Source organism: Ambystoma mexicanum, chromosome 9 (genome assembly GCF_040938575.1).
Source record: "Ambystoma mexicanum isolate Mex_15411 chromosome 9, UKY_AmexF1_1, whole genome shotgun sequence".
NCBI classification, from domain to species: domain Eukaryota; kingdom Metazoa; phylum Chordata; class Amphibia; order Caudata; family Ambystomatidae; genus Ambystoma; species Ambystoma mexicanum.
The window spans coordinates 443,932,760-443,953,366 of NC_090931.1; the positions used below are offsets into that span (position 1 = coordinate 443,932,760).

The following is a 20,607-nucleotide window of genomic DNA, read 5'->3' on the forward strand; positions in this document are numbered from 1 at the left end:
GAGGCTGGCTTTGCGCTCTTTTAGTCCGAGCAGAGCTGGGATTTGTGAAGTGAAGAATACTGCGTCTTTCAGTCTTTTTGCGCAGCGTTGCGCTCGCGAGGCCTAAAGCTCCATAACATTGGTGACAAGGATGGGATCCGAACCCATGTGTGCAAAGCACAATGGATTAGCATTAGCAAAGAGGCTGAACTTTGGCATCTCGTCAGCTGCCGAGGAGTTTCAGAATGCCATAAGTGGAGCCCTGGCAGGACTTACAGGAACCCTGTATGTAAGCGATGATATCTTGATACATGCCATGTCAGAGAGCAAACACCTAGAGCGTCTAGAGAAGGTACTGTTGAGGATCCAGTCACTAGCCCTATCTCTTCATCACGAAAAATGCGAGTTTAACAAGAACAAGATCAAGTTTTTCAGTTTCGTCTTTCAGGAAGGAGGGTTATCCGCTGATCCAGCCAAGGTCAGAGACATCCAGGAGGCTAAAGCCCCATCTCAGAAGTCAGGAGTTTTCTAGGGATGGTCACCTACTGTGGCCGTTTTATCAAAAACCTGACCACCCTATCCGTGCCACTGAGAAACCTCACAAAGCAATCCACAGCATGGAAGTGGACAGCCCTGGAACAAAACTCATTTGAAAACATCAAGCAGGCACTGTCAGACTAATGCATCCTGGCCTTCTTTGACCCACAAAAAGATATGAAGATCATCGTTGATGTGAGCCCATTTGGCCTTGGTGCCATCCTCACACAGACAAAGACGGCACCCTGTGCACCATTGCATATGCCAGCCGAGCCCTCTCTCAAACCAAGCAGAGGTATTCCCAGATTGAGCGCAAAGCTATTGCCGTGCTGTGGGGATGTCGCCACTTCCATGTGTATTTTTATGGAAAGTCGTCACAACCACAAACCCCTTCTACCTATACTGATGAGTGGTTCAGCCAACCCCCCGCCACATATTTAAAAATGGTTTTTGGTGCTTCAAGAATGCATCGTCAACCTCAAATACAGGCCAGGACAAAATATTGCAGTGGATTACCTATCCCGTCACCCAAAAGAGACAAACAAAGGCACCCTCCAGGGAGGTTGCAGAAGCAGACGAGTACTTAAGGCTAATCATGGAAAGCTCCGTTCCCAGGTCAATGGATGTTGCCGAGCTCAATGCAACATCAAGACATCACGGGTGCTTCTGTGCAGTAGGGACCCCAACTGGCCCATAGGACTGGGGGTTTCCCAACAGCACTTTAAAATGAGTAGCAGCACCCTTGAGATGGATGGGGATGCAGATTAATACTCTCACATCAAATCAATAATGACAACTCAACAGTTTGGCATAGGGAGTCCTTTTAATGACAAGAACAAAAAACATGGAGTTCATGAATATCAGCAATCGCTTGATCTTCCATCTCGCTTGAACTCCAATTAATTTCAGAAAAAACATAGTATTTATACCAAAAACTCGTCACCACTGATGTGTAAATCTCAAAACTTAGCATGCAACTTGATTGGTTCTAGGAAGGTAACTTTAATATAGGCACTATATCTGTGTATGGTAACGGGGAGAGGGAAATGGATAAACAATGTCAGATGGGGCAAGTAAGCCCTTCCTTCAAAATGGCTACTGTAAACGTCACTAAAAGTACAACGTCTCATTGGTTCTACTAACTGTAGGACCCTAGATTACATGGTCCACTATGATTGGGTTGGCATCAACCACACTCATACTTTTCCACTTGCTTAGCAGCGTGCAGAATAGCCGGCCAGGTGCAGGGAGTTTGTCTGCATCCTCAGCTTCCCTCCAATTATAGTTACAATCAATCATCACTTCAGTGGTCATGTGTCAATTATTTCTTTGTGGTTGGCCTCAAGTCTGCTTCTTAGTCTTTGAAAGTTAAGGCGTCTGTGCATGGCCAAGGTCCATGCGTAGGTGTGAAAGTTTCGTCCCTTCTACTTGCTTGGTCACGTGATTCCGACACAGTGAAATCGTCTTCTTCTTCATGCAATTTCATGTATTTGATTTAATTCTGCCAGGCGTCTGCCATCTGTGGCTTATCTTGACCTTTCTGAACAGGATACTCTGTTCTTCTTCTCATTACTTGTATCCACTGTTGGTCTATTTCAGCCGATACGACCTTGGCTTCTTGGCATTGTTACCCTGGTCTGAATTTCTCTCTGTCTTTAATTCTCGATTTGTTTGCTGCAAAACTCTCCTCTTGAGACCTGTAGTAACTTTTGGTTGATTCTGCTACTGTACATAGTGGGAGTATACATATATAAAGTGCTCTCTTGAGGTAGATATGTGCATGTGGCGCTTGCAGCAATCTATCCCACTACTAAGCATAAACAAGCTGCACAATTTCTGTGCTTCTTGCGTTTACTTTGCATATGTACACGTTTAAACTAACTGAATATCTTCATCGTGCATATGGCACAGGTTTCTGACATCTTGACATCAATTCTTTCACTTTATGCTTAGGGTGTCACATATCCATGGTGTTTTGTCTCATTTGTCATAATTCTCAGGTTGTTATATCTTCTATATGTGAGTCAGTCCGGCCTCTTATGATATCATCATTCGTCTTCCTTTAGCATCTTCTTAGCTTCTTCGGTTATTAAATTCTGGCGATCATCATTCTGTCTCATTTGTCGATATGGTTTTCTCAATGGGTACCTTACTGTCCAGGTTTTCTTAGGTGTCGGTACTTCAATAGGTGCTGTTATTCTGGACAGAGCCCGACTGTGGCTCTCTGCTGGTTTATTTGCTCATCACACATCACATATTTTGGCGTGAACGTTCCTGGTACTTCAAAATGGGTGGTTGGAGTGCACATCGAGTTTGGCACCTCTTCTACACTTCCAAATCCTGCGAGACACAATGGAGTCAGGACAGTGGAAATCCGCTCTTGAGAACCTAGGATCCAGAAACCAAGGAGTGAAAACAAACCTTGAACAACTATGGAAAGTATGAGGCAAACTAACATTCACGGATGATGGCCTCCTCCTGAGAGGGTCCCACATGGTGATCCACACCGAGTTGACTGAGTGAGTGATTGCCCTTGCACATAACGGCCATCATGGTGCCAAGAAACAAAAAGTCACCTCAGGCTCAAGGTCTGTTTCGCAGCACTCAAATCAAAAGTGTATGAATTAATTTGTACCTGCAAATAGTGCCAAGCTGCAGGTGCAAAAAGCAAAGAACCGTCCATCCAGTGCATGCCTCGGAGCGAAAAACCATGGGAAACCATTAACATGGAATTTGGCTCCACACAAAGGGACTCACACTTCCTGGTCATGATAGACCAGTGGTCTCGGTACACTGAAGTAGAGTTTGTCCCGTCCCAAGCTCTACAAGAAGTAATACCAGTGATGGAGAAAATATTTGCTACCCACAGATTTCCCAAGACAGTATGTTCGGACAATGGTTCCCTGTTCCAAAGCACCGGCCTCAAAGAATTTCTGGCCAAGAGAAGAATTGAACATCGGAAAATCACACCCGTATGGCAATGTGCAAATAGTGAGGCAGAGCGCTTCATGCGCACGCTCAACAGTTGTTTTTGCCTAGCGCATGATCGGGGAGCATGTGAAAAAAGAGCCCTATTTCAGTTCCTACTTGAATATAGAACCACCCCACACTGCTCCACAGGTGTGGCCCCTGCAGAAGCCCTATTTCAGAGGTGTCCAAGCATGTTTCTACCCAAACTGGACGGAAGGACTCCAGGAACAATAGACAAAAGTGTGCATTCCCAGAGGGAAACAGCTATCCACAAGTAGAACACCGGGCGAGCCCTAAGAAAGTATTACGTGGTGGTAGGCATCATGGTATTAGTGAGAGCTCACCACCCAGCATGAAAAAATCATCTCTCCCCCATAGACCATCACCTCTCAAAATAGTGCGAGCACAAGGATCGCAGTTACAGATGATCGTGGGCTGGTGACACGGAACTCCAGTTTCTTTCAGAGACTCTCAGATCCACCCCGACTACAGTAGACTGCAACCCGGCCCTCCGATGTGAGTGACACAGCGGACGACAACCCGAGGGAACAGTACCCTGAAAGGCCGGCGAACCCAGCACCCAAGGGAAATGGACATCATGCAGAACCCTTCCCAGCTGTTGAGCTCGAAAGACGATAGCCAGACGGTGAACTAATAGGGCCCCCGGTGTGATAGAGGGACTATGATCTAAGCACCTGAACTCAGATGCTCGGGGAATCTAAAGCCCAGCAAATTACCCCAGTTTGGGGTAACCATGAGTTCTTCATCGCCTTGCATTTTGAGTCTGTTTTTCAATATGTGTCTTACCGTTGTTTGTGTCATGTTTTACAAGTGAAAGTTTGCTCTTATAAAAATGGGAAGGAGTGTTGTATCACATGAATAGCGTGCTGAGGTGTGACGTCGTCGCACGCACGGAAGAATAAAGAGGCCGGCTTTGCGCTCTTTTAGTCAGAGCAGAGCCAGGCCTTGTGAAGTGAAGAATACCACGTCTGTCATTCTTTATGTGCAGCCTTGCGTTCGCGAGGACCGGCCCAGAGCTCCATAACATTACACACTCATACAACAACATTCCAACATTCCAGGCACACACATAACATTCTCACCATGACATCACTCAGTACCATCACCCAGTCCAAGCCAGCAGGGAGACACGACATAATAGTTCCCGATTTCAAATACATACATGTCGAAAGTACTGGACTGTGCATCAGTGAGTAGCATATTGTGGGTGAAGCGGGGTGTCATTTTTCCCACTGACCATACCAATTGTGAGAAAATGGCTGAATCAGAACCTAGACAGACGGGAATAAAGATTATGGTTTTGGAAGGATGCCTGAGGCTAGGTCAGGAAGAGTGCAAGCCACCGTCAATCAATGGCATCAAGCCCATCATTGTCACCGCTGTCCGCATTCTTGACCACTGGCTCAATTGCAGCTTTAACGTGTGCCTAGGTTGGATCAGTGGATGAGACAAGGATTTTCTGTCTCAGGACAGTCTTGTGGTTTGCTCCAGCTAATTGTGCCTGCAGAGCTGGAGTGTCCACTTCAGGCTTGTGCGCTGCTATACCTCGACTGTGGGCGTGCTCTGTACGCTAGACTCGCTGTCTGCCTAAGACACAGACACCAGCTGCTGTAGATTGCTGCTGCTGCTCGAATGCTGCGCTGGGTTTCGCGCTTTGAGCATATCACCCTCACTTTGCCATATATGTATCGGCTTTAGAACTTTGCCGACAAATGCGGCACACGTTGGGCAGTTTCGCATGGGACACAAAAGGCAACTTTGAACAACATACGTCATCAGAGGAGGCGTGCCTTGTCTTGACTATGTGGTCCAATAGGATCGTGTGTGCAGCTGCAGGGGTTTTAAATGTACATGTTCTGCTTCAAGTTGCATTCTGGCGTTTTACCTCTTCTAAGACAATTTCTTTTCATGTGGGCTCTGCTATTGCTAATGTGGTCTTTTTCTATGTTTATAAAGTGTCCAATTGCCCTCTTAAAAGCAGATCTGGTATCATTCTAATGAATAGAGTTTATGTTACCAGTAGACCTAACTGGTTCAAGAAAATATATTCCCTAATCTTACTAGAGAGGCCTGTCTGCTCACGTTAGGATGCTTGAGAGATTTGACCAAGATTACACAGTGAGTCGCAGATGAAGCCGGGCCTAAGACACTGGTGAGGCTGAACCAGATCCTCAATCCTGTAATAGATGTATGCCAGTGCATGATAGCCCGTGTCAGGCTGCATATACGCAGAAAGGTATCTGACATGCAGCTCATGTACCAGTCCCAGCCTTTTACATATTAAACACACCACCGCCATAGGACACATCTGCACTTCTTGCTAATACAAACACATATTGAAGGTGTGTGCTCCTTTTACTTCCCTGGGTGCACTCTTCCTTTTCTTTTTAACTGCGTGCCTGCTTCAGGGACGATATTACAACCTTTCTTTTCCATTATATCATGCAACAATGCAGTTCTGAACAAGTACTGTTTCAAGCGCTATAAAAACCCAGTACCATTAATTACATGTGCCTGACCTATGGCTTTCTCTTTCCCCTGCTACAGGATGAAAGGAAGGCTCAGCAGCTCCTGTTCACCTCCACCAAAGAAGAAAAAGAAGAAGAAATCTGGCCACAGAAGGAGCCGGTGAGTGTTCAAATGTGTGCCTTCTTCAAACTCCAAGGACGCTCCTGTGTCCACATGTGTGTTGTTCCCCCTTAGCCAAAGATTTCTAGCATGTCCAGATGTGCATGCTTCTGCCCTGTCCAAGGACCTTGAGCATGTCATATGGGGTTGTCCACATGTGTGGCATTTAGCATGCCCAGAGACGTGAACTCTACCTTTCTAGAAGGGCCTCTAGAATGTCCATATGTCCCGCTCTTCCCTTCTCCACACATCTTTACCATTTCCAGATGCGTACACATCTTTCCTATCAAGGGAAGAATGGTTTGCATGTCCAGAGGGGTGACTTCATCCTTTCTCCAATGACCTCCCTATCTGCTGACTGTAGCACTTTTAGATGAATGCCAATTAGTCTTCTCCAAGGACTTCTCGCATGTCCAGATATGTATCCTTCTCCCTTATTTAAGGACAGATAACAGGTTCGGATGCTCTCCATCTCCTTTCTTTACGGATGTTAGCATGTCCAGCTATGTATCATCCTTCATCCAAGGGCAGCAAGTGATTTCAAACGTTTGACCTTCTCCCTTCTGTAAGGAATTCTAACATAACCAGAAGCTGGTCCCTTTCCCTTCTCCAAAGTTCTCTAGAGTGTCCAAATGAGTGTAATTTTCCATTCTACAAGGAGGCCTAGCTTATTTAGATGGACATGATCAGATGTGTGCCCTCCTTTTGCTTAAGGACCTCTATCATTTATAGATGTTTGTCCTTATCAATGGCCTTCTATTGAGTGCCGAGATGTCTCCCTTCTCCAGCGACATCTAAAATATGGTCTCCATTGACTTGGTAATAACCTGGTTGTTCCAGCATGGTTACCATTATTGATTGTCCTCTGCAACTTTGGAGCACTACATACCAAACTGGATTCTCTTTCTGAAGCAAGAGGCTTTGTAATTCGGGGCAATATGAGCCTTTTTGAACTGGAAGCCATATTCCATTTCTGGAATCAATTGCAGCAAAGCATGAAAACTCCAAAATGCACCATGCAAGACATCGAACCTTAAATTACTAGCCTTTGCATAGTCATCATATGCTAAATGGTGCTGTATGAAAAGAGCATGTCCATGTGTGCCTTTTTTACACCTGCCAAGGCGCTGCATCTATATGTGGGCCCAAACATTATCTCAGATTCAGCAACATATCCAGATGATGTTACTTCCATTCACTAAGATGTTGGAAAAATGTCAAAATGTCGGGCCCTCCCTTTTCGCCAATGCCTCAGAGCATGTGCCAATGTGTTTGCCCATTTCCCTCTACAAAGCTGTGCAAAATGTCGAGGTGATTGTGTCTGTTTTCCTTTTGGAAACTGAACTCACCCAGATGTATTCACATGTTTGTCTCCAATAAAGCATGTCCAGATATTGGCCCTTCCATTCCCCAAGATCAAGTAATGTCCAGATGTGGGTCTTTCCATGATCCCCTGAGAGCCCTCGTCTCAGCAACAACAGCCACATCCGTCAATCAGCAGACTCTACACAACCCTACCTGAAAATATCATCCTTTGAAGACATCCACTAATGGCAAACCTGTTGCACCCGTTCTAGACCTGGATGCCTAGTGTCTACCTTAAACTGAAACTCACCAAGACAAAATTCCTGCACTTCACCAGTAACACCAAACACCCTCACATCCGAGTTGGCTGTCCGGGACGGGCATCTTTGGAATCGCACGACAGCTCACCCACTGCCCTAAGCCTGTGGGGTTCTACATAGACAACCACCTCCCCATCAAAACCCACATTAAAAAAGGTAATACATCATAGTACCAACTAACCTATGGAACATCAAGTCCTTCCGAACAGACAGACTAGATTCAGATTCAATGAACAAGCCTTGTTGCGATCTCACTCAGAAGAAGGAAAGGCTTTACTCACCAGCCTACGTACCACTGCCCTAGCAGCTATTAGAAGTGTCCTCCATGCCGCTGTCTGCCTAGTCAAAGGTCTCTGCAAATGCAACCACATAAAGCTGACAGTCATCAAACAACACTGGCAACCAACAAGCATGCAGAGCCTTCCAAGACAGGTGAATCATATACAAAGATGTCACTATGCATTATCCCTTTTACCTGGCATGCATACCATAACGGTAATTCCAACCACGACCAGGAACCATAGCAATGTGTACAAAGCAGTGTTCTTTTTGGCAATATCTTCATTATTTAACATACAAATGCACATCTAAGTCAATCTATTACCAAACAATGCATTTGTATTGAATTATAATGAGTTTGAAGTGCATAAAATATGATACATTGTTTTAACCATTTGATTATGAACTCGCATACTAAATCCATGAAAAGGGAAACAATATGTCAAACCAACATTATTAATCAGAATATTTTCTTATACAAAGAGATCAAAACACAAAATATAATAACAAATAACAGGGAAAGTTTGATAAACATAAAGGTTGCACAACAAATTGACAAAGATGTGAATGCATCTTAACTCTTAGCAGGGGAAACTTGTATACTCTATTGAGGTATAGGTCTTCCACCTAAATTGTATTAGGACCTGGATTGACCAGTGCCAAAGTGCTCAGACATTTTTGTGTTACTTCAATTGATCGCCTTTACGAGGACACACATGTTATGAGTGAAGTTTATGTAGAAATATTTCTTGTTCTTTTTCGTAATATTTTGGAGAAGTTGCGATCAAAGCATTTCCAGCTCATGTGAAAGTTGTAGCTCATGGCAGCGGCTCTTCCAGGGGTCTTTGAAACATCTATTGATCTATAACGCAAGCAATTAGGTATTGATGGGGCGTGGGGGACTTTTGTCGCTCAGGAAATGTGAACTGTGGGTGATGAGCAGGGTGCATAATGCTGCATATTGTGTGAAATAAAGACTGTGGTTTTAAAACCCAAGGGAGATTTGTTCAGGATCACATTGCTTTACACTGTGGTACTCTGAGCTGTCTGTCATGCAGGATGTGGAAAATAAAGCTAAAGCCATACTCTTTTTTTGCTCAACATGTTTCTATAACGATTAAGTAGTGTAAGGTTAGTTCATTATGAAATGCTCGTTTATTATGCAGGGTGTGTTCTTTTCAAGGTATTGCTATAAAGTATTATTTAATCACAGGAAACCCAAACCAAAACATGAATTAATATTCATATCAACTAAACCTGGGAAGATATGTGGTCAAGTGCTTAAATTGCCAACATCCTGGTTTCACCAATTTCCCAAAGTGGGTGATCCAATCATTTAATTCCACTGTGTTTTACATGCAGTCCGTGCAAGTGATCCAATTCATAGCTTATGTTATAACATTATTATGACATGTTATGCTATGTTATCGAGTATTTATTCTGTCCTGTCACCACGTAGTGGTCTTAAAGCACATAGCCTTGTCTGAATGTTAGCGTATTATTACTCCAAAAGGGTGTTGTAAGACCTGACCCTGTGGATATGGAAGATTTAGTTAAGGAAAGTAGTTGATGGGAGAATAGAATGTTGGGGGTGGAGGTGATAACAAAGAGACAGTGGACAATACGACAAACAGATATGAAGGGCAAAAACAAATGGAAGGGGGTAGAATATGTTTGTAATAGTAGGGATACAAGTGTCATAAGTGAGGTTAATTATCAGTATTCTTGTGATGGGGAGTCGAGGGGCGTTCAACTCAGTTTTACGCAGAGCTCTACTGTGAAGGCAGAATCTAGACCCGCCAAAGCATGGTACTAGATAATGTTGGTGATTGGTTGTGTGATGGACTTGAGAAGTGCTCAAGATAAGTATGGAGACTATGATAAAAAAAATACCTCACCCATGGTTTTCTTGACTAGAGTTGCTCCATATATATTAATTATAGGGACCATTTGTGTATTTCGCACAACTTAGTTAATTGTCTCTCAGCTTACCTATGTAAACTTCTTATATTTTCATGTCCCATGGTGCCACTAAGTATCAAAGATCAATGATGCTCCTTGCAATGTCCCTTTTCTGTGAAGTCAGGCCTTCACATCTCCCTCCGTAACACCTGACTCGCTAGATGTCATCCGCCTCTCTCCTCCCCGCGATGAAGTACAGCTGTACCCCTCCTCTGTCCCCTTCTGTATCCTACGCCCCGCTGTGTATCTGTTCTGTTATTACCTCTGAAAAGCGCTCTGTTATGCATCTGTACTGTTGTATACCTCTGTAAGTGCTCCATTATGTATCTGTATAGTTGTATACCTCTGTAAAGCGCTCCTAATATAAATAATAATAAAGCCACCTAAGTTGGTGTGAATACATATGCAAATTAGGGGGTTTCCGCTCTTTTACCCAAAAGGTCCTGGACAAATCTCTAATATATCAGTGTCTTGCATGCATAATGGTCTTCAGTTGTTTGCTCTGTATGTGTTAAAATGCCAGCTGCCACTAATATTAACAAAAAAGGATGGGGGAAAGATGCAAGCGATTGACATTGTATGGAACCAAGTGCACTGCAGGTCACTGTGATGCTATACCACTTGTACTGCCCTGCGAAAACATTTTGTACGGTTGACGCCCTATTTCAAAGTCAGTCAGCGAATTTTGAATCAAAGTAGATCCCTGATCGGGAGCCAGTTTAAAGTCTTTGTGCCCACCAAAACATGGTTTAATTTACACAACCACAGATCAGTGGACACACAGCGATTAGAACTCTCTTGAGCTTAATAATGTATACACTGAGGAGACCAGATTAGAGCCTGGGCATTCCCTAACATTGCATGTACTGCAGTTCCTACAACTAGCGATCTGTGTTTGAGAGCTGTGGGGCGGGTTATCTCAACTTCTTAAAAGCAGTTTATAATCACTGCATGGGTTTCCGGAGCTAAACTTATTTCCATACACACCAACATTCCCATGTCCTTCAGGGGATGCCCACCTATACCTGCCCTGTTTAGGTTTTCTTTGCATTCTGGGACTCATAGTTATGACTTTCTCAGTGTAAAACCAGGATGCATAGAAAAAAGCAGGACTTGATATGTGTTCTAGATTACACGGGACTTGTATGCATTTCATAATCAAAAGGTAGGATTCTGTACGTTAAAGCGTAAAAAAGTATAGGGCAAGAGCATTAGTGCACTAATAAAATGCAATGCTATCCTGCTCCTTTAGCCCTTTTCTGGAGCCATTGATTATGTTGCAAATTGTATCCTACATACTCTTGGATATTATTCAGCAGGATTAGAGCACTAGAAAACCACCAAATGCACCCACTGATTTAAGAACTGACAATGGGTCATTTCTGATCATGTGGAGCAGAGGGGTGGGGGTACATGTGAAAGGGTACTGGGGACAGGGGAATCAATGCAGGACAGCCAATTAGGGGTACAGTGGAAGAGGGAAGGATCCTATTATGGGTCGTTGAGATAGCTCAACCAGATGAACACCAGTCCCAGCTGTATGCATCCAGCCTGCAGTATACAGGTTTTAATACCAGCAGGCAGCCCTACAGATAAGGGGTGTATCAGCCATTTGGACTCCCCAAAAATAGGCAAATAGTCAGAAAAAAGAAAAATAGGAAGTAAAATACTCCCCAGAATGATATGAGCAGACACATTAGAGCCTGTCCCCCACACAGCTAGCTCCTTGTCACGTAGAGCCACAGGAAGGCACTCTAATATTATTACTGCCTGATATGAAGAGGTAAGCATATATCTTTTAATGTGCATGAATAAGTAGATGCAAAGAAATATAAGTTACAAAAAAAATTCTGTTTTACAGTTAAAACATTTGTATAGCTTATATTGATTTATTTTATATATACCTGGACGAACAATGCTCTTTTGATCACAAAATATGTAATACCATAATTGGGAATGGGACTTTTTCTACTCCCTAAAAAAAACATTGTACTCCCAACTTTTTACATAAGGGAGAAAAATACTCCCACTTCAAAACCTTATCTGAGTACTGCCAGCAGGGCTATCCGAGGTCGATATACCGAGCACCATTAAATAGGGTTATAATGAAGCCAATCAGGTTCCTGGAAACGTGGACGAGAACACACAGTGTACAGTCCTAGTTTCTCCAGCCACCTGAGGCCAGTGGTCGAAGTGGGCAGGAATGGTTGAAAACGGTGCCCCTCTACTTTTTTAAATTAGGTTTTACGGTTCCTATACTTTTATTTTCAACCACTGCCCGAGGCCCTTCCCTACCTGTGCCTGGGTGCTGCCATCTTCATTGTGGGGAGTGCCCTGGGAGCCTTTCCCTGTTGCCTCCCAATGCCCCCATCCTCCCTGCCACCCCAAAAAGCATCCTGCACCCTTTCTCCAACCCTCTATCCCCACCTACCAGCTGGACCAGAGCTTTGTGTGCCAGTCCCGGTGCTCCTTCTCGCCCATAGCTGCTGCAATAGAAATAGAAAAGGGATGTAGTCACTTTTCTATTCACTATAGCAGAGATCATCTTGTTTTCTTTTTTTAATGGGGAATTGGGCCTCTGCAATACATGCAGAGCCCATCTACTATTCAAAAAATATATATATTCGCAACATGGGCCAACCCGGAGTGCAAAGAGCAATCACCCCCACTCAGCGGGGCATACAGAGCTGGCAAGCTGTAACCGCCTTGTACAACCCCTCTGAGCAGGGGTGATTGCTATATGATTCAAGTGCGTAGAAGGGAAGGAATCTGGCATGAAGAATGTAAAAACATAATTGCAATTCAGAATTTGTGTTCCTCCTTCCAAGAAGGATTGAAATCAAATGTCAATGTTGGATAACGTTTGGCCAATGGGCGACAGCTAGTAGAGGAGGATCTAGAGACTGAGCATTCTCGGAGCATCACATCAAAAACCTACTGCGGATAGGTAGGACGTTTAGGCCAAACATGCTTGCAGCTGGTCAGACATTGCATTCCTTCTTTGGTAATTAGAATGCAATGAGTAGTTCTGACATTAGCCAGCAGGGGGCGTACCCACGTATTTTTATGAACGGCGATACAGTCATTTCAGTTCCTTTCTCTGAAGCATAGTCTCTTGGTATGAGTGAAATGTCACAAATATCAAGGCCAGAGACGGTCTGCTGTGCAGTGTCTTTTTAGGTCAACAGTAGATTATAGATCAAGGAGTCCTCGACCAGTGACAGCGAGAATTAGGAATTACCCTGGACAGTGGAGGAAACCGTGGCATTTGATAGCCGTGGATGTTTAGCAATGACATCCACCGAAGCCTTATAGTTGTGGCAGGTAAACCACCTTTCAGTCCTGTCCTTGTCCTATTGATTAAATTAATAAACACATCTGCATTCTGGGGTTAGTCGTTTTTAAATTCCATTAGGCTGAAACACCTGATACCACTGAGTAGAAAACTAAACACCCAGGACCCTCCCAGTTTTCCTGCATATGCATAATAGTGATGTCGTATCCTTTTATTTTAGTTTTAAAAGTACCTGCTTCAACCGTTAAAATAATATTGGTTATTTCTTTAATTGTTAACAAGCTCACAATCTATTGTGTTTGATGGGTGCATTTGCTAACAATAAAAAATGTGTAAAGTTTGATCCGCCCTATTTATAATCATCTAACGATAGATGTCCGGTTGTCTGTTGTGCATAACTAATCTATAGGTACGGTTATCTCTTTTTAGTCTGGTATTTGTCTTGCATTCATAACGGTTAATAAAAACTACCAGTACTCGAATGCAATCGAAATAAACAGGAGCAAATCAATTACAGGATACAACTTCGGAACACTGGCTGCAACTTTATTCTTGCTACCAATCTGCTAGATAATTTCTGGCGTTAGAGCATTTAGGGTGAGGCTTTTAAGAGCACTTAGGGTGAGGCTTGGGTCAGGTTGTCGACAGGTATGTTGCAGGTGATGATATTGTGATCTGACCAGGGGCAAGGCTTGTTGGAAAGGACAGAGACGTTGCAGTTTAAGTCTGCCAGCCAGTCTAAGGTTCAGCCTTTATTGTGAGTTGGGTTACTGACACGTTGCATAAAGCCTTGGGCTTCAAGGTCATTGGCTAGCATGAGAGCTTTGTGATCGGCGCTGTCATTAAGCCCTAAGTTCAGGTCACCTAGGAAGAGGGGTCTAGTAGCACGGTTGGTTTCAGCTGAGAGGTGATGAAGAATGTCATCGTCAAATGATTGGAGGGGGCCAGGTGGTCGATAGATCACATATAGATTAATGGCGGTGGAGCGCGTTGGTAACCATTTAATGAGCTGCAGATCTCCTGATGGGAAGTCTAGTGTACTAGACGCTCTAATGCCTAGGGAGTCTGGCAATGATGGCCACTCCTCCACTTCTGGCATCCTGCCTATCTTTGCATAGGATGGTGTAGTTGGAGGGATAAGGAAGGTCCTGAGGCTGCATGCAGCCACGTTTCAGTGATGGAAAGCCCGTCCAGCTGACTGGATAGGATCAGGTCACAGATGTCAACAGCATGGGCAGTGAGAGACCTGGTGTTGATGAGTGCTCATCTAGTGGGTGTATAAATGTTTTGGCCAAGTTCAGCCTTAGGACAGGGTGGCTGCAGTTTGGTGCCAGTGCGAGTGGGCTGGATGGCATGTGTAGGGTTGCCAGGTCAGTGGAGATGGCTTTGCTGTGCTGAGTGCTTGAGGTGGGTGTGGAGGGAGGGGATGCTAGGGAGATTCTGGTTCAGGGTGCTAATGGGGATGGGTGAGTGGGGGATTGGGGTGCCTGTTGAGGGGTCGGGAAGGTGCTGGGCGCTGAGTGAGTCTCTGGAGTGTAGATAGGTAGTGGTTGGCTGAGGAGTTTCGGGGGTGGTGATGGTATCAGCAGCTCGTGGTATTAGTACGAGCATGGTGCATGCATCCTTCAGTGGAATGCTATGTGAGGAGCATTTTGGAAAACCCAGCATGCACAGTTCTGTTGGCTGCTAAGGTCAGGGCCGGATAACAGAGTTCCGAATGATTTGGCAGCAGCAGACACATTTGCAGTCCTGAGGTTCTCAACGGACGGGGAGCTGAAAAATCTTGTTTGTGTCACAGGATCATGCTCCAATGGGGGTAGTTGTATTTCATTAATACACATCTGTCACATGTCTGGCACACTGGAAGTTAAAAGAAACCCAGCAACATTCTGGCTAATAGTTGACAACTGACCCTTGCCATCAGCATCACCTTCGCCCGTCTTGGCTTTTTAGCCAACATTCATGAGCATACAGGGACTTTTGCCCCACAATTATAGTGAAAAACGGCAACACCATTGAACACGTTTCAGTGCCCAAAGCGCGGTTCGAAAAAAAGCTATGGATAAAGGGCTGTACAGCAAACGCCCCTTCCCCTGTGCTTCCACAGACTAAACAAAAGTGCAATGGTAGTATATCACGACAACCAGTTTACCGAGGGGCATAGTTCACATGCCGGGTCTTCAATGTCACATATACCACCACCAGGCCTGGATTGTTATCCAACTCAGGAGATATAAAAGCATCTCAAGCACACCCTCAAGTTGTTCCTAGGCGTAGGGCGTTCGTGACAGGCGTTATGGTGACTTTTCCTTTGGTAGCTAAAGGAGGGAAGCCCACTGGGAAAGCTGATCATGCCCAGGACGCTTCTCGTGGCATGATAGGCTGCCACACGCACACACCAGCGAGTACCTCCCCTGTGTTGTGCTCCCTTTTTAAGTAATAATGAGTCCCTGCTAAGGGCTAGTGCAGGTGTCACATGGCAATACAACAGAAAGGGGAATGAAGGTCAAAATGAAGTCAAAACAAAATTATACATTTGTATCATTTTTAATAATATAAATGTAGCCGCATGATGCTGGCTTCGACACATACAAGTTAAAAAACACAAATGACAAATCTACAACACGAAATAGGAGAAAGAAAAATGGTGCAAAGAAATGAAGAAATATGTCAAAAACAGGGAGCAAAAATCAAAGTAAAGAGTCAAGCAACAGCTTCCCTTGTTGTTCAATCGCGTTCGGAGCAGTTACCCCTCTTGAATCTCAATCTAATTTGGTGTAACGAATTCCACATCAAAAAAGGAGATCATATCACATTACTGTCAACCATGGAATCACATTGGAAAATATAATGGGAAGAAAAAAGGAGAACTGACAGAAATAAGAGTAACTTCCAGTCTATTAGGCGAGATAATCTAAATCCTGATGATTGTCTTCAATCAATTATTGTCTTGAGCTCTAAGAAAAGCTCTTCCAAGTTTCAACTAGTTTTCGTCAGGACTGGCTTCCTGTTTTTCAGCTAAATGAAGAGTGTGAATGGTATGCTGGCGGCGTCGAAGCCAGATCACCAGCAGAGACGGGCTGTGAGGGCACAATGGTCCTTTTTACAGGTAAAACAACCAAATGTAGCCAAGGCTTGAACGAATGTCCGAAAATCTAGCACCTTTTCCCACTGATGCGTGGAGTGAATAACCATCTGGTACTAGCTAAGGAGGACAATGTCTGTCCCCACTGGTGCTGAGTTCCAAATACAAAAAGAGCAATGGCTGTGCACCATGAGACTAAACCAATAAAAGAGACAAGCGCTTTCCCGCTCATCAGTCAGCTCCACCCGACTTCTGCCTGGTGTGTCTTCTTGCCGCGCTGTGCCTGCGGCCTACTAGGCAGAGGGCCTGCCCTGCAGAGCCCTCCACCATGGTAGTGCCCCTGCTGGGCAATGCTGCCGACTTCTAATTAGCAGAGCCCCTGCCGGGCAACTCTGCACCTGTGTCCCGGAGCCCAAGTATGCCAACTCCGGCCGCATGGGCTGTGATGGCATGGGTGCCTCCAGGCCATGGTGCACCTGTGTGACCATGGGCTAACAGGGTGACCCCTGTTACTGACATGTCGGCTGGATCCCCCCAACAACCATGTGCCTGGACCCCTGTGCACTGGGGGTTCAGATTTAACACTCACTGCTGAAGAACATAAAATGGCTTTCAGAGCAGCAGTTGTCTGAGCTGGTGGAGCCGATGGTGGAAGAAACGGTCGACACCCAGAGATCCTCTACCAGGAAAAGGCGCAGACGTGAGATGGATTCTGAGACCTCAGCCGACTGCAACTCCTCAGAGCCCTCTGCGCCTGGCAAGCCGGGCAGAAAATACATACGCCGTAAAAGAGAGCTGCCCAAGTGTTGACCCACCGTCACAAAGACATGGAGTTTCCTCCTCCAGTACGCAATATTTGTGACGCGTTCTCTAGGTAGCTACACCCGATCCCGGAATCCATTCCTGTGCAGAGGGACATTCGAGGCATGATGTTAAGAGAATGGAAGGTGGTGCATCACCAGACTTTGCCCAACCCCTTAGAGATTCTAATCCTCTGGAAGCCTTTGATACAGAGTTTCCAGCCACAATCCAAGTGGACTCTTTTTTGTGCTCACTCTGATTGGACAATCACCATTCGTGTCAGGAGAAGACGCTTCCCGGACAGATGCACTGGACAAGAAGGTGGACGTGGCCTTACAGAGCTCTTATGAAGCCACCAATGCAGCAATTAGAGCTGGCTTCTATGTGACCTACACTGTGCAATCCCTGCTGAAACACCTTCAAAAGCTGCGTGGCTCTCCAACATAGAGACGACTGCCACAGTGTTCTGTGAAAGATGAAAAGAGAAAGTTGGTTGGACATTGCCTATTGCGTGAGGTCTACCACAATAGCTGCCGGTTTAATGGTTTTGTTTCATCGCCATTTGTGGTTGCGGCTGTTCGAAACTGATGCGGCACAGAAAAATGCTTTGCTGTGCCTCCCCTTTTTGGGGGCTATGCTGCTTGGACCACAGTTGAATGAACTGCTCTGTCAGACCTACAAAAGGCGCCAGCTCGATTTAAAAATACAGAGTCTGATGAAGACATTCAAACAGTCACGCCGGCGCCATTAATGGTCTAGACGTCACTTTCTAGGAAGGGGCAAAGAACTGGTATGTAATGCCACCAATTGGGCATAGCATGTTAACCGTTCTCCAAGTTATGACTATGCAAGATCCAGACATGCCACCTGTGTCTAGCGGGATGGACCAGCTTTGGCAGTGTCGACGAGCTGGATCAAATTAGCGCTTCATACTGCATATGAAGTAGCCCAACCTGCTGTCCCTGACTGGGTGCAAGAGCTTTCTAGGAGAGCAATGGTTGCCTCTAGGACTGAGCGTCATTTCCTAACTGCATATTGGAGAGGCGCCCTGAAGCCTCTTTGCTGCAGTATCACATTGATTTGATATGCAAAATATTACTGGTTGCTCCTGTAATCTTTCCTTCATCCCTTCTCATGCTATAATGGAGGTTGCTTGGCGTAGAATAATAGATTATTATGTATACGGTATGCATCTCCCTGACACAGGCAACATGTCGGAAGCGGCCAGTTTACGGACGTTTTGCTTTGCGAACGTGTGTTCGGAAACTCTGGTGTGGCTTAATGTGCAGGAGAGGTTCCGCCTAGGTCCCAGGTCCATTCCTCTAATCGTGCGACCGCGGACCCTGTTTGAGGAGCCGAGCTGAGAAATCCGAGGGGCCGGCGGCCTGCCCTGCCTTGCGGGAAAGCGGTGGGTGCCGCTGCTTTGGTGCCCTGGGGCCTTGGCTGATTGGAGAGCGGAGGAAGTGCGGCCCTGAACATCTGCAACTCGCCTTTCCCTGCCTGCCTTTTCAATCTTTTACCTATGGGCACAATCACTGCCACTCTGCTAACCAGGTAATTGATAGCAGCCTGTAGGCAGCTTGAGGGCATAGTACTTAGGCAGGTTTACCAAAAGGAGGGAATATAGGGGATTGCAGTATGACAAGGGGGTAGGAGGTTTTTCCTGTTGACCTCCATTCTGAGATTGCCGCACTAACTGCCCTGCCTCTACTTGCCTCATCTAAGTGACTAATGTCTGGTAAACAGGCACTACAAATGCATGCACCCTCACTTATTTGACTGCCTATGGTGTTAGCACAGGCACCTGAGTGGCTAATTTAGCAAAGCAGACAGCATTAATTTTGTGGGTTGTTTTTGGACTACTATGACTTGCCTCCAAAATGATTCGTGAATGCACCTGAATATTGTCTAACACAATTTCAGGAGACTGTTGGCCAAGTGCATTTCAGGAGACTGCTGGCCAAGTGTCTTGGATACTGCAATTCACGTTATTTAAGGGAAGGAGCCCTTAGAGGCACTGAGTTTGGGCTGCCACTGAACTTTGGTGGGCTTTTTGACCAACAAATTTGACCGTCTTTAATAAGAAGGTGCCTGAGACACATCTAGGTGTGTCTCTGATTAACAGTAAAATTTGACCCACCCTAATAAGACACTACCGGAGGTGTATCGAGGGGGAAGTGGACCTAGACATAAAAGCCTCCACTAGCAAATTGGCAATGTCCCCGGGAAAGGGTTTGGCACAGCCCAAATATAATTTGCGCAAAACCAGAAAACAATCCAGCAAGGCGAGTGCTGACTTGACTCCCACGGTGCCTACCACAAGGTCAAAAAAGGAACTTACAAAATCCATCCCCACAGGCCAAGCCATGATCACAGGTTTTTTTCCCCCGAACCCTACGACCCCTCCAATGGATATTACCATCACCAGTATTGAAGAGACTGCTGCTCCAAGACCCTGTACCAACGGCGTAATGAGCTCGACTAATTACGAGGACATTGACAATAATTCACTACTGGAGCTATGTTTAAATATTCAAAAAGGAATGTTGTCACAAATTCCATTGTCAGCAGAAAATTGTACCTTGCCTCAGGCTGAGAACCATCCAGGAGGAAGGATGGAACAACTGAACCCATCGGATAGTTTCGGTCGCCTATCTGCTTCACCTAACCTGGTTTTGACCTCAATGGAAGATGGACCAGAGAAAGAACCAGAGGAGTCGAACTGCCTGGTACCTATGGCTAACGAGATCGTGGAACTACAGTCTTCAGTGGCATCTATACAATTTGCCCTCAAAATCCTGCTGCAAATGTCAGGTAGAATTCTGACTAATACAATCACACGCATGCAGACTGAGGACAAGCCAGAACACGAATGTGAAGAGGCCGATGCTAATCTGTCTGAAGCCATCCAAATTGTAGAGGACAATAATGAACAACAAACCAACGAGAACCCTCCGGATCTTGAACAAAGCCCTTTGGTCTACTTCTCCCAGAAACAGCGTCGACTGGCAAAGAAAGCACTAAAGAGCACTAAAGCTAGTACGCAACCAACATTGAAGCCAGATATGTCATCCCCCATAATGTAGTCCAAAAAAGCAAGGAAGAGAGCAGCCAAAGGCAGGAAAAAGATCCCTCCAACCAAGGGCAATCTAACTAGCTGGCTGCTCAAGGAGCAAGTGAAGCTAGCTGACTTGGTTGAAGATGATGAACTGTTAGACCTCCCAGATCACTATGAAGAAGAAAGCGTGCTCTACACGGCTATTAAATCAGTAAAATCGTCAGATATAGGTGATAAATCAATGAGGACAACGCCAATATTGTTGGATGAGAGTAAAAGAGCCGTCCAACAACTGTGTGTGTCTTATAAAGAACCTATATCAGAGTGGTAAAAACAAATGGCTAGCATGATCTGAATTACTGGTGAG

The 20,607-nt window shown here is 45.2% G+C and overlaps 1 protein-coding gene across 3 annotated transcripts in view; it reads left to right on the forward strand.

Annotated features, from left to right (window-relative positions):
- Positions 1-20,607, forward strand: part of SRRM3 (serine/arginine repetitive matrix 3) — a 672,576-nt gene that overhangs the window by 386,876 nt on the left and 265,093 nt on the right. For all 3 annotated transcript variants that reach the window (XM_069614948.1, XM_069614950.1, XM_069614949.1), the window contains one exon: positions 6,055-6,135. In XM_069614948.1, coding sequence (XP_069471049.1) covers positions 6,055-6,135 — 81 coding nt within the window. The remainder of the gene's footprint in view (positions 1-6,054; positions 6,136-20,607) is intronic.